The sequence below is a fragment of the Aptenodytes patagonicus genome, unplaced genomic scaffold, assembly GCF_965638725.1.
Source record: "Aptenodytes patagonicus unplaced genomic scaffold, bAptPat1.pri.cur scaffold_218, whole genome shotgun sequence".
Taxonomy (NCBI): domain Eukaryota; kingdom Metazoa; phylum Chordata; class Aves; order Sphenisciformes; family Spheniscidae; genus Aptenodytes; species Aptenodytes patagonicus.
The window spans coordinates 44,451-59,131 of record NW_027472153.1 but is presented as its reverse complement, the minus strand read 5'-3'; the positions used below and the strand labels follow the sequence as shown (position 1 = coordinate 59,131).

General features: G+C 51.8%; 1 protein-coding gene across 1 annotated transcript; it reads left to right on the top strand.

Moving 5' to 3' along the window:
* The first annotated feature begins 320 nt into the window (after positions 1-320).
* Positions 321-10,586, top strand: LOC143173753 (uncharacterized). The gene is made up of 8 exons (XM_076363905.1): positions 321-370; positions 459-526; positions 4,872-4,943; positions 6,238-6,303; positions 7,912-8,019; positions 8,817-8,964; positions 9,151-9,348; positions 10,508-10,586. Exons 1-8 carry the CDS (start codon positions 321-323, stop codon positions 10,584-10,586), a joined length of 789 nt encoding a protein of 262 aa, XP_076220020.1.
* Positions 10,587-14,681: the final 4,095 nt, after the last annotated feature.

Here is a 14,681-nt window from a genome sequence, read left to right as displayed (position 1 = left end):
CTCCCTGCCCAGCTCCCCCCTGTTCTCCTCGTCCCTCTCTCCGTCTCCCGTCCCTCTCTCTGTCTCCCATCCCTCCCTGGCCACCCCACCACCCTGCCCCACCCCTCTCTGCCGCTCTCTCCCCCTCTCCTCCCCCTCCTCCCTGCTCCACCTGGGCTCCGGGGCCTGGGCCTGGGCAGCTCCGGGGCAGATGGCCGGGGCCTCGGGGGGGCGGGGCCGGGCCGGGGGGGACGGTGTCCCCGCAGGATCAGACGGCAGGAAGGAGCACCCCGCAGCATGCTGGGAGCTGTAGGCCTGGGGCACAGGGCTGCCAGGCAGCCATGTTGCTCTCGGGAGGTGCAGTCTCTGCTCCAGCTGTGGCTCGGCTGAGGTGAGGGCCAGGGCCTCTCAGGCTGCATCTGGCTCTGGTTTGCGTGGGCTGTCTCTGGCCTTGCTCTCCTGGCGGCGCGGGCGAAAAGGGACACGTGGACAACTACTGGCTTTGCAGAGGAGCTGCCGCGGCTGAAGCTGAAGAAGCCAGAAAAAGGTAAAGCAGCTGGAGAATGAAGTGAAGGGGATCCCGCCAGCTGCTGCCTCCAGCTGCAGGCAAGAGGCAGCTGGCCTCTCTGGGTGAGGAAGGGTCCCTCTGAGTAGTCCTCAGCAGACCAGATCGCCAACGTGCACCGCGGGGTATAAGGAAGGAAAATTACAGTACGGCCATGTGGTGTGTGTGTGCGTGCGTGTGCATGGCTGTGTATCCAGGAAGCCTCATGTTGTTTGAGCTGTGAGACACCAATACGTTCTCTTAGGTGGAGGACAGGCAAGCAACTGGAGCTACAGAAGAGGAAGGGAAGAAAAGACAGACATGGAAAGAAGTGCCTGAACTGTAAAATTTGCCTGGCGGAGCAGGGAGTCAGAGCTCCAGTGAGTCCTGGGCCCTTGGGGCCATGTCACCCCTCTTCTGCATCTCAGTACCTCCCTGACCCCTCCCCTTTCCCTCTGTGTAATTTTTCTTGCTCCTCTGTGCCTCTCTTCCTCTCTATTATTGTGCTCTGCTCCCTGTCCCGCCTTTCTCTTTTCTCCAAGTGCCTCCCTCTCTCATCCTACCTTTCCCTTTCCCTTCCTCATCGCCCCTCTTTCCTGCCCCCTGTGCCTCTTTTTTCCTGTCTCTCTCTGTCCTGCAGGCCATCGTGGTTTTTTCCTTCTCCATCTCTTTGTCCTGATCTGCATCCCTCTCTTTCCCCCCATAGTCTCTCTGGCCTGTTCCCCGTCTTTTGTCTCTTTCTGCCTGTATGTCCTGCTCCCTGTCCTTGTCCTCCCCTCTCCCTCATTCCTTCTGCTTCTTTCTTTCTCTCTCTCCACTGCTCTGTCCTGTTCACTGCCGCTGTTTTTTCATTCTGTATCCCACTGTCCCTGTCCTCCTTCCTGTTCACCTCCCCTCTCTCTGTCCCTCTCTGCTGCTCCCTGACCATTCCCCCCACCCTCCTCCATCTCTCTGCAGGGCTCCTGATACCCCTCTCCCTTTCTCCAGCTCTCTGGGCTGCTCACCGGCCTTGGTTTTCTCTTCCTCTTTGTCGTTATTCTTGTCTGTTGGTCTGTCCTGCTCCCTGCCCCATTGTTTCTTGCTATATCCCTCTGTCCTGCTCCCTGCCCCTATCCCTGCCTGTGTTCTTTTTTTACTCCCTCTCTGTCTTGCTGCCCGCCCCAGGCTTTTTTTGCAATCTCTATCCTGTCCCTGTCCCTTATTTTCCTTTCTCTTTCCGGCTCCCTCTCCCTGCCTCTTTTCCTCTTTCCCTGCTGCTTCTTTCTCCAGCTCTGTCCAGATCCCCGTCCCTTTTTCCCTCTTGCTGTCCTTCTGTCCTTTTTCTCTTTTCTGTCTTTCTCTCTCTGTCCCCTTCCCTGTCCCATCCTTTCTCACTATATCCCCTTGTCCAGCTGGCTGCTCCTTCTTTCATCTCTCTCTTGCTCTGTTTTTTCTTTCTCCATCTCTCTGTCCCGCTGCCCATCACAGTTGGGTTTGTCCTCCAATGCTGTCCTGCCCCCTGTTCCTTTTCTCTCTCTCTGTCACTCTCTCTTGCTCCCTGTGTCTTTAATTCCTCCATCTCAGTCCTGCAGCCCGTCACTATTTTTTTCCTCTGCCATCCCTTTGTCCTGCTCCCTGTCCTTGTCTCTCCTCCCCTTTGTCCTGCTGCCCATCGCTTTTCCCCTTTCTGCTCCATCTCTCTGTCCTGCTCCCTGCCCCTCTCATTCCCTCTCCGTTTCTCTGTCCTTCTCCCTGTCTCTCCCCCGCCCTATTTTTCTGTCCTGCTCACGCTTCAGGTTTTCCACTCTCTTTCTCACTCTGTCCTGCTCCCTGTCGCTGCTATTCCTCACTCCATCTTTGTCCTGCAGCCCAGTGCTGGTTTTTTGGTCTTCATCTCTCTCTCCTGCTGCCCAGTCCAGGCTTCTTTACCTCCATCTGTGTCCTGCTCCATGTCTCTTATTTTTTGCCTGTCTTTCCCTTTGTCCTAGCTCAAGGGAGCTCATTGCTATTTGCAATAGCTCATTGCTATTTCCGCCCCCGCCTTCTTGGTCTCTTCATCCAGATCTTACCCTCTCTTTATTTCTCAGTCCTTTTGTTCTGTTCCCTGTCCTTCTTTTTCTCTCTCCATCTGTACATCCTGCTCCCTGTCCCTGTCTTTCTCTATCCCCTCTTCCTCCTTCTTGTCCTCCCCCCGCCACTGCCCCTCTGTCCTGCTCCTCGACCCTACTTTTTCTTTCTCCGTGTCTTGTCAGGGCTCCTCGTCCCTATTTGTCTTCATTTCTCCATCTCTCTAGCCTTTTCCCTGTATGTTTCTTTCTCTCTCGGCTCCTCTGTCTTCTCTCTTGTCTGATTTGTTTCTTTCTAGTCCTCTGTCCTTCTCCCCCTCAGCTTAAATTGAATGACCAGGTGTCCCCGTGCTCTGGTATTTCCTTTAGCATTGCCCTAGGGAAGATCTGTGTTTCTACGGCTGGGGATCATTTAGGAGCTGGTCTCCTTATGTAGATGGCAGAGCTAGGTGTAGTTAAAGCAGAGGTTATTCTCAGCTGCTGCTCTATGCATCTTGTTGAAAGAGCAGGCTGTGGGCCTTATTTTGAAAGAAGGTTTCTTGTTCTGCTCTTACTGCTCCTCGGGACGCTGCACAGGACTGGTGTTGGGGTCTGGAGGGACGGATGGGACCTGCTGTGCTTCCTAGTAAATGTGAACTGAAGTTGTCCTAATGTACTCAAATGAAGCCAGACTGGCTGCATATGGTTTTCTTCCCAGCTCCAATTCCAACCTACGTGCTCAGCACTAATGAACAAGAGACTGAGTGCTATTTTCCAGATGTCAGTGGCTGCAAATTAGCTGAGGACATGACTTAGGTAACGGGGTAGGTGGTCTGTGATAAGGGATGTGTACTTGCATGACTCTGCTTTCACGAACGTTTTCTGATCTTACCACTTCAAAGCCCTTCCTTTCCCTGGAAATTGTAAGATGGCATTTCTTATTCTGGGGTTCAGACTGGAGTTGGACTTAATGTTGAACAGCTGATAGAATGGGCTCCATAAAATGTGAATAAGAACCCTGCTTTTTTGTTGTTTTCTAAGGCGCTCTCAACTTCGGTAAGCAAGTGGAAGAGTGGTTGAAAGAGTCTGTTTTCTGAGAGTAACGTATGCCTGTAGCGTGCCCGTCTTTGTATGGTGAAGGTTTCCTACCTGAAGTATGATTTTGCTGGGCTGTGAGGCTGTATTGGAGTAGCAGAGGTAAGAATTGATGTCTTTAAAGGTAATGAAGCTGTAGCAAAACTAGCGGGAAAAGCTAATTTCTTCATAGAACGCTGCCTGACAAAAATAGTAGCAAGTAAAGGCACTTGAAATTGGCTTTTTTATGCAGTCTTCCCTCAGAGCTTTTGATATTGATTGATTTCTGGGAAGCAAGACCTGAGGGCCTGTGCACTGCCGTACGCAGTGCTGCCTCCCAAAATAGGTCCACCCTTCTCCACTTCTGCTCCTTCCACACTCGTGTAGAACAAGGAAATGCAATAGTGTGCAGATTCAGTAATTCACTGGCAACGGGTGTACGTCGGGGAGGCCTGGCAGAGGGTGTGGCCCGATGGGGCCATGTGGTCACAGAGCCCCGCTTTGATGTGCTGTGCCACGCCAGCTGCAGGCAATGCTCCAGCAGTGGCGGCAGCAGCAGCAGCGGCAGCAGCATGGTGCGAATGTGGGGGGCCATGGTTCTCACCCACCTCCTCCTCCTCCTCCTCCTGGTGGCCCTGCAAGCCTGGGATGCCCAGGCTGCTCCAAGACGAGTGCAGGGAGCAGGTAGGCAGGCAGGGGGCCAGCACCCAGCCCCGAGCAGTGCGTCATGGCATCCACCACACCTCAGCGGGGCGGCAGTGGGGCCAGGGCTAGGGCTGGGCCCAGGAGAGCAGCTGGGCTGGGCCGGGCCGGGCGAGCCAGGCAGGCACCACGGTGTGGGCAGGGGGGGGCAGACGCCCTGTGTAGAGGCGTAGAGGGGCTGGGGCTGCTTCAGGGACATTTTCAGAGTGAGCAGGGGGGGCGGGAGTGGCGGCGTGGGGTAAGAAACCTGGTGCTGAGTCCCCATGGGGCCCTCCCTGTCACCCAACCCCGTGCCATGCTGCACATCCCAGAGAGGCGTGCTCAGGAGATTTCCGCTCAGGAAAACAGGAGTGTTTCTGCTCTAGTCCTGCAGCCCTGCTCCCCTTGGATGAACCGCAGGTCCCCAGCCCGCAGGAATGTGCAGGGGTAGTGCTGGTGCAGCCTTTCACAGGCTCTTCTCCACGAGAAGCATGGACGATCACTTTTTCCTCCAGTTTCCTCCTTCCTCTGCGTGCATGGAAACTTCTCTGATCTGTGCTTGATTCCAGATGATGGCATTGGCAGTGCTTATCGAGCTTCTCAGCTGGATCCTGGTTATGAGCCTTGGGGGCGTCCCAGAGGTAAGTTGCCAATGTCTGTCTGCTTGAGGGAGTAAGCACTTAGGTTTTAATAGGTTATTCATGTGCAATTTTACCTAAGATCCTCTTAAGGCCTTCCAAGAGCTTTTTGTGCCTTGGGGGTGTTGCACAGATGAGTCATGAATATTTCTTTACCTGAAGAGCTGCTAGGTCTTGGCAAAAAGGTCACCCATGTTCCTTTTTAGCTGTGGGAACCTACACCTTTGTACGTGTCCCGTGTCATTTACCTCACCCGCTTCCAGTCACTGCAGGTGACTAAGGAAGAAGTAGATCACAACGTGCAGTGGAAACTCTTCTCACCTGTGTTTGATTACCTGTTTGGTTCCTGCAGTCCATGTTGATCAAGCCACTCAGGGGAATCCTGTTCCTGAGCCTGGGGGGCATCCCAGAGGGCATCCCAGATAGTTCAGCCTTCCAGTGGCCAGCAGGCTCTTCTCTACAAGAATAATCATTTTTTCCTCTGGTGCTACATGCTCCCACTTTAGTGCGGGCTTCCTTTTGTGTGCGTGAGAGGTCTCCTGGTAAGAAGGCCCTGAGTGGCCCTATGTTTGTCCGTCTGGTGCTTGAGGGGTGTTGCACGTGGCCTGGAGACAGTAGTTTGAAAGCTGCCAGGTCCCAGCCAAGAGGTCATCAGGCCCCTCCGCAGCTTTGGAAATGGGTCCAGCTCAGTGATGTGCCCCGGGGGGCTCTGCCTTGCAAAGCTGTCTTTGCCAGCTGCTCCACCCCTGCACTGCTTCCAGCGCCTGCTGCAAAGCCAGCAGGCACGCTGGGGTTGAGTTTAGAGCTGGTGTGAGCTCCAGGGAGTTCTTTCTCCGGACAGCTCCATGCCTGCTTAGTGGCCACTGCAGGCACCTGGTAAATGTTTGCAAGATGCTCCTGAGCGGAAGGGAGAGTGGAATGCTCTGGAGTAGTCCCGTGTTTGAACTGCGTTCACTGTCGTTCAGATCTGAAGAAGTATATTGAAATATTGCACGGGACCTGCTCTGTCCTGTGTTCGTTTACGGATGTGGTTGCAGACGATGGTTATCCAGCTTCTTGGCTGGGTTCCAGGACTGACCCGCAGGGAAGTCGTGTGGGTATGTCAAGGCTTTTTACTTCCTTTGAGAGCTGCCAGCTCAAAGTCCAAAGTCAGGCAGGTGCCTCTGCAGGTGTGAGACTACAGACCTGCATGGGTGTGCCATGTCATTACGTGACCCCCTTATGTGTTCTGCTATTCAGTTGTGACGATGTAGATCAGAACGTGTGATGGTAACTTCTCGTGGGTGTTTGGTTGCAGATGTGGCCAGAGGGAGGGCTTTTTCTTGGCTGAATCCCGTGCTGGATCCCAGCTGGCATCCCAAGGGTGAGTAGTCAGTCTTTATTGACTTCACAGAATAAGCACTCATTTTCAATATTTTATTCATGTGACATTTACCTTCATGCTTTCTGTTAGTGTCCTCAAGGGGAAAGTCTAAAGCTAAAATAGGGAAGTATTCCCAAAAGGTATCTGAAGTTCCAAAGGAAATCCTGAAAGACTTGGAGAAAGCAGCCCCTGGTTAGTATATTTCACTCTGTTAACCGTACGACTTGGGAAGCTGAGGTTTTAGATTCATGTATGGACGTGCTGTAGCCTACACGGCAGGAAAGGATCAGTCAGAGCCTCGCTGCAGTGACACTCGATTTCACGCCTTGCATGGGCTGGTGAGCCACAGAGATGGTCCAGCACGGCATCTGCTACCAGTTGTGGTTCAAGCTGAGCCCCAGGGACAGCTGCTGCCCTAGTTGTACCACTGCTGGCCAGAGCTGCTTTGTGCAGATGCTGGTATCCAGATGTCAGGAACTGGCGTGTGCTGAATTTGTGTTCAGCTCATGCGCAGCCCATGGGCAAGTTCCAGGCAGGAATGATGTCCCAAGAAGTCTTGGCTGCCCTTTCCTAATGTTGGAAGTCAGGTGCAGATGCTGATTTCGTAGGCATTTCTGTCTGTGATTGATTTTCAGCCTGCAGACCGATAGCTGTGGTGGGACGAGTGTGACTGTTGGTGGTGCTCCCAGAGTGCGTGAGGGACTTGCGGAGGAGCTAATAGCTCGTGAGCCATGAGAGGGCCAGCACCCTGCCAGTTGCTGGAGGGGAGAGGGCCCTTGGGTGGCGGAGAGGATGCGCAGGCAGATTTGTGTCACTGGGACTGGCAGGCTTTGCCTGGCCTACAGGCAGGATCGATCCCCTGGCCAGGATCGGAGCAGCCCAGGCTTCACAGCCTGGTCCAGCCGCACTGCTGTCCTTGATGTCTGCAGACTCTCGGTGACACCTCGGGGTCAGGGGTGGGTCGGAGCTGGACACCCAGCTTGATGCTGGACACCTAACTTGAAGGCGGCCTTGAGTGGTTCATTCGGTTAATTCAGTCGTGGGTGGTTTAGCTCTCTGTTTCTAGTTGCATTTCAGAAAACTTGGCTGTGGTTTTCCTCTTGTTTTGGGGGACAGTGGGCTCTTCACTGCCGCTTGTGAAATTGCCCAGAACATGGTTGCAAGAGCTTGGGGTTCCGTCCACCGTGTGTGTCTGTTACCCTTCCCGTGTGATGGAGCTGGCATGGTGGGACGTGCTTCTCAGAAGGGCTCTTTCCCCAGCTGAACTGGCTGCAGCTTTTTCCCATCCTCTTTGAAGGAAGTAATTTAGCATCATCTTGCAGTTTGCCAAAAATGCACTACATGTAATGGGAGCAAGAAGATCGCATGCAGTTTCCTGGTTTCCCAGCAGGTCAGGTTTTGCTGTCTGTGTTGGTAAAGTGAGAAGTGTCACGTGCTTAATTTTTTCTCTATGAATGACACAGTGTTTGGACTAGATGCACCCCCAAAAGCCCAGGCTTTGTTTCTAAGCTTTATTAACGTGTTTGGAGAGTATTGCCTCCTGAAGGTATCGTGCTCCTGATGAGGAACGCTTACTTCTCATTAAACTGTCCTGCTTTCTTTCTAAAGAGACGGACCGTGAGACTCTGCAGAAGCAGGCCTTTCAGAAGGGAAGCAGTCACACAGTGCCAGTCTCAGATGAAGAGAGAGAGGCAATGCAAGAAGCCGGCACGCCAGGTAATTGCTGTCCTGTGGTCACCCGCTGTCACCAGTCAGAATCACTGTGTGCCTGCAGGCTTTTCCCCCGGAGCCCACTCTTGCATGTCATGCCGGCAGCCAAACCTGGGTGTTAGTGCAGAGAAGGTGTTGTCAAAGAAGCCAGGAGTGGCTCTCTGAGGACGACTGTCGTCTCTGGTGTGTGGAGATTATTGCCAGCAGCGTGCCAGAGAGACACTCATAGACCTCTCTGGATGTGGTTAGGGATTGCTCACCTCCCACCACACCCACTTCCCAGGAATTTAGGAACTTTGCCCTTTTGGGAATGAGGCCACCTGAGAGCTACAACCCAGCCCTGCACGACGCTGTCCCGGGGCCAGCCTTCCCCCAGCGTGTGCATCGGGGCTGGGGGTGACGAGAAGGTGGCACCGCAGGAGCCAGGCAATAGCCCGTGGGCTGGATCCTGTCTTTCAGCCGCGGGGACGTCCTGGAGGGGAGTGCTCGGGAGATGTCCGCTTGGGAAAACAGGAGCATTTCTGTTGCATCCCTGCAGTGCTCTCCTTGGATGAACCGCAGGTCCCCAGCACACAGCCCTGGCCTGCAGCCCGGAGGAACAGACGGGTAGCGCTGGTGCAGCTGCTCGCTGGCACGCAGGCTCTTCTCCATGAGAAGTTTAAACGACCCTTCTTGTCCTCTGGTGCTAAGACACCAGAGCCAGAGGCACCAACCACTGAAAAGGAGAATCTCTTGGGCATGTGAAGCACACTCTGAGATTATCCGTAGCACAGTAACGTGTGGCATTGTCTCTTCTCCTCCAGGGGCAGACGCTGGGAAAAAGGCTGAGGCTGCTGATCGTGAAGAGCTGCGCAAGTACTATATCCCAGTGACGGTGGCAGCCTTGGGTGTGCTGCTGTCTGGGATAGTGGTATCTTGCATAGTCATTTCACGGCGGAGGAAGAGAGACCCGTGAGTTGGCTTTTCCCCAGAGTTGTATATTGCTGCAGTTGTCAATGGGGTATTTGCAGTTAGAGTATCCTGGAGTGCCAAGGCAGCTGCTGGCAGTACTCTGCTGAGATTTCTGCTGTAAGATCTTTTTAACTGGCCTCTTAATGCGTATCAACGAGTAGTCTTTTCTGAAACCCATTTGTACAGAAGGACCCAGAGAGACGAAGAAGCAGCGGGACAAGCCGATACTGACTCTGCCTGGAAAAGGGAAGATCAGACTAGAGATACAGGCAAAGCAGAGTTGGGAGAAGGAACAAAAAAGGGTGAGGTAGCCCAAGCAAATGAGATTTTCAACAACAGCTCCAGCCCGTCACCGTGGATCTTTGCAGCAGAGCTCGCCCAGCTGTACAGGAGCATGAACGCAGACCCCTCACCTCTGCCCACTTGTCCCAGCTGCTCTCTCACTGATGGTGCCTCTTCACTGGACACCTGCATTTCACTGGACTCACCTCAGCCTAACCCCTTCTGGTGTCCCTGTTACCAGTACCAACAGGGATACTGTACATCAGAAGATGATGATTTTTAGAATAAATAATAAATATACTTTGGCCAAAAGCAGTGAGCCCTTGGCTGTTTTGTCTGCCTCCGTCGAGTTACAATGCGCAGAGCTGGGAGCAGTGCTGGATCTGTGAGAGAAGCTGTCAGAGACCTGCACTCCAGTGAGGGTCCCCTTCGTCCCAGCATCAGCCTGGTTTCCCAGCTGGGGCTGTCAACAAGGCTTTCATCCACCAGAATGGGGACGTGCTGGTGCGCCTTGAGGTGTGAAGGGTTGTCCTTGAGCTTGCTTGGGATGCTGCCCTCAGTCAGGATGGACTGGGCAGAGAGGGAAGGAGGTGCTGGGAAGGATGGCCGTCCAGCGCTGAGCACATCAAGGAGGGCTGACGTGGTGGCAGAGGCTGTGGGGCTGGAGCAGTGCCTCCCACCCCAGACATCGGAGATGGTAAATGAGCAGGAAGCTGGAGCAGGGCTAGGTGGGAGAGGGAGTGGAAGGAATGTGATATTAGTAACAAGGGAGGCATTAAAAATGGAACAGAATACAATGAAATAATAATAACAATAACAATAATAATAATGATGATGATGATGATGATGGTGATGATGATGATGATGTAAAAAGAAGGAGGTTAAGCTTTGCAGACTGTCAACAAAGGGGAGGAACACCTTTGGAATACATCTAAAGTCACGGTGGCCAAATACAGCAGATCCCGTTAAGGCTGCCGTGAAGTCTGACTTGTGAGGGTCTTCTCGGAGCATGTCAGATGACACAAAGGGCAGACCACAAAGCCAGTCTTATCACAACTCTGCTCTGCAGTTGCGACTGGAGGGTACAGGAGCCATGCAGAAAAGACTTTATACATTGTTCTAGGCTGCCTTGCTGGGCTTTACAAGTACCTCGTCCCAGCGCTCCTCCTCCTGTGCGGAGCACCCCGTGTCACCCAATCGGCCCGGCTGCTGACCTGAGTGCCTGTGCACTCCCATACGCAGTATGTGTGTGTGCCTGCAGGCTCTTCTCCCAGTGCCCGCTATTGCACATGGTGTCAGCAGCCAAACCTGAAGCTCTCAGTACAGAGAAAGTGTTCTAGAAGATGCCAGGAACAGCTCTCTGAGGGCGACTCTTGTCTCTGGTGTGTGGAGGTTATTGCCAGCAGTGTGTCAGAGAGACACTCGTAACCCTCTGTGCATGCAGCGAGATATTGCTCACCTCCCACCACACCCAGTTCACAGGAACTTCAGCACTTTGCCATTTTGGGAACGAGGCCATCTGAACCGCGCTCAGCAGATGATGGGAAATGTGACTCTTGATCGAATGTGCCTCCCTCAGTACCTGCATCCCAGAGCTTGCCGTGAGTCCCTAGGGGCCCTAGGCACAACAGAGGGGGAACCCTCCTGTGAACTGAGGTCCAAAGGGATTCACTGACGGATCAGGCACGGGCTCAGAGGGAACCTGCACGGTCCTTCTGCATCCTCTGTGCCTGAGCCATGCTGAGGCTTCACCTTTCTCTGATTCTTGGCAGTGCTGTCCAACCTCGGGGAAGCCCACCACACTGGCATATATGAATTTTTTTCAAAGCAATCCAGGTACTGAGCAGTCTTGCAGGGGGCCATAAGTGGGAGACAAGTCCTGAAATCTGGAGGCATGCAAGTGGTGCCCATACTGGAGAAAAGGCGAAGGGGGAGAGCAAGGTTCAGCTGTCTCCTGAGAGGGCCTGACTCCATCCACTCGGGGTGTGGGTGCTAAATACAGAGCAATAGCACAATTGTCCAGGTTGTTACAGCAGCAAACCCAGGAAGTCACAAATTCTGGGCTGAACTTCGTATTGGGGCACACGTGGGAACTACCGACCATAAAAATGAGGCTTTGGACCATAAAAAGGAAATTTTGAACTTTAGAATCAAAGCTTTGCACCCTAAAAATGAAGCTTTGAGCCCTAAAAGAGGGATTTGGACCATAAAAATGAGGGCTTGGAAACTCAGGATGCGGCTTGGACCCTGAAAACGACTGGCTGGATCCTAAAAATGCCGCTTTGGAGACTGAAAATGAGGCTTCAGAGATGAAAAATGCAGCTTTGGACTCTAAAAGTGAGACTTTGTAAACTGAAATGGAGCCTTTGGACCATAGAAATGAGGCTTTGGAGCCTAAAATGAGGTTTTCTGCCATAGAAGTGAGGGCTTAGACACTAAAAATGAAAGTGTGTGTCCTAAAAAAAGGCTATTGTTCCTTAAAGACAGGTTTGGGCCCTAGAAGTAAGGCTTTGGACTCTAAAACTGAGGCTTTGGACCTTCAAAATCAGACTTCAGTGCTTCAAAATGATGCTCTGGGCACTGGAAATGAGTCTCTGGACCTTATAAGTGGGGTTTGGAACTTGTAAATGGGGGTTTGTACACTAAAAGTGAGGCTGTGGGATGTAAAATGAAGCTTTCAACTCTAGAATCAAAGCTTTGGACCCTGAAAATATGGCATTGGGCCCAACAGAAGGGTTTGGAGCATAAAAATGAGGGTTTGGACACTCCAGATGTGGCTTTGTCGTGGTTTAATCTCAGTCGGCAACTGAGCACCACACAGCCGCTCGCTCACTCCCCCCCACCCAGTGGGATGGAGGAGAGAATCAGAAGGGTAAAAGTGAGAAAAACTCGTGGGTTGAGATAAAGACAGTTTAATAGGTAAAGCAAAAGCTGCGCACACAAGCAAAGCAAAACAAGGAATTCATTCACTACTTCCCAACGGCAGGCAGGTGTTCAGCCATCTCCAGGAAAGCAGGGCTCCATCATGCGTAACGGTTACTTGGGAAGACAAATGCCATCACTCCGAACGTCCCCCCCTTCCTTCTTCTTCCCCCAGCTTTATATACTGAGCATGACGTCACATGGTATGGAATAGCCCTTTGGCCAGTTTCGGTCAGCTGTCCTGGCTGTGCCCCCTCCCAGCTTCTTGTGCACCTCCAGCCTGTTCAGTCAGTAGAGCATGGGAAGCTGAAAAGTCCTTGTCGTGGTTTAACTTCAGTCGGCAACTAAGCACCACGCAGCCGCTCGCTCACTCCCCCCCCACCCGGTGGGATGGGGGAGAGAATTGGAAGAGCACAAGTTAGAAAAACTCGTGGGTTGAGATAAAAACAGTTTAATAATTGAAATAAAATGATTATAATAATAATAATATGATAATAATAATAATAATACACAAAGCAAGTGATGCACAGTACAATTGCTCACCACCCGCCGACCGATGCCCAGCCAGTCCCCGAGCAGCGGCCCCCCCGGCCAGCTTTCCCCAGTTTATGTACTGAGCATGACGTCACATGGTATGGAATGTCCCTTTGGCCAGTTTGGCTGTGCCCCCTCCCAGCTTCTTGTGCACCTTCAGCCTTCTCAGTCGGTAGAACATGGGAAGCTGAAAAGTCCTTGGCTAGTGTAAGCATTACCTAGCAACAACTAAAACATCGGTGCGTTATCAACTTTGTTCTCATCCTAAGTCCAAAACACTGTACCAGCTACTAGAAAAGAAATTAACTCTATCCCTGCCGAAACCAGGACACTAGTGTAAACACTACCTAGCAACAACTAAAACATCGGTGAGTTATCAACATTGTTCTCACCCTAAATCCAAAACACAGCACTGTACCAGCTACTAGGAAGGAAATTAACTCTATCCCTGCTGAAACCAGGACAGGCTTGGACCCTGAAAACGACTGGCTGGATCCTAAAACCGAGCCTTTGGAGCCTGAAAATGAGGCTTTGGAAACACAGAAAGCGGCTTTGGACTCTAAAAGGAGACTTTGCAAACTGAAACTGAGCCTTTGGACCATAGAAATGAAGTTTTGGAGCCTAAAAAGAGACTTTGGACCCTAAAACGAGGCTTTGATCCCTAAAAGTGAGGCTTTGGGCCATAAAAATGAGGCTTTGGGTCTTAAAATGAGCATTTGGACCATAAAATGAGGTGTTGGATCCTAAATATGAGGCTTTAGTCCCAGAAAAGGCAGCTTTGGAAGCTACAGATGAGGCTTTGGGCCCGAAAATGAGCCTTTGGACCCGATAAACAGGGCTTTGGTCTCTAAAAAGGCGGCTTTGGAAGCTAAAAATGAGGGTTTGGGGCTGAAAATAGCCCTTGGACCCTATTAATAAGGCTTTGGACTCTCAAAATGAGGCTTTGGACCTTCAAAATCAGACTTGGGGCCTTAAAAATTACACTGTGGGCACTCAACATGAGCCTTTGAACCTGAAGCATGGGGCTTGGAACTTATCAATGAGAGTTTGGACCCTTTAAAATTAGGGTTTGGACGATAAAAACGAGGATTTCACTGTGGAATCAAAGCTTTTGACTATAACAATGTGGCATTGGGCCCTAAAACAGGGGTTTGGACCCTAAAAATGAGGGTTTGGACACTCCAGATGTGGCTTGGACCCTGAAAATGACTGGCTGGATCCTAAAACCGAGCCCTTGGAGCCTGAAAATGAGGCTTTAGAAACACAGAAAGCGGCTTTGGACTCTAAAAGGAGACTTTGCAAACTAAAACTGAGCCTTTGGACCGTAGAAATGAAGCTTTGGAGCCTAAAATATTGCTTTGGAAGGCAAAGCTAAGACTTTGGAAAGCAAACATGAGGATTTGGACACTCTAAATGTAGCTTTGGAGCCTAAAAAGAGGCCTTCTGCCTGAAAAAATGAGGGTTTGGACCCTCAAAATGAAACTGTGGGCCCTAAAAAAAGGCTATGGGCAATAAGACAGGTTTGGACCCTAAAAAATGAGGCTTTTGGCCCTAAAAATGGCGCTTTGGGCACAAAAAAGGATGGGCCAGATGGTACAAAGGACACTTTGGACCCTGCAACAGGGGGGAACCTATTGGTTCCTCTCTGGCCCCCAGAAATGAAGCTTTGGTCCTGAATGTAGGGCTTTGGGCACTCCAATGGAGGCTTCGAGCTGTAAAACAGGGCTTTGTACCCTCAAAAGGAGGGTTTGGGCCTTAAGAATGGGGCTTTGGGCCCTAAAAATGGGGCTTTGGAAATGAAAGTGAGGCTTTGAACCCTGAAAGTAGGTTTTGTGCCTTAAAATGATGCTTTGGTGCCAAAAACTAAGGCTTTGCACCTGTCCTGGTTTCGGCAGGGATAGATAGAGTTAATTTCCTTCCTCGTAGCTGGTACAGTGTTTTGGATTTAGGATGAGAACAAAGTTGATGACGCACCCACG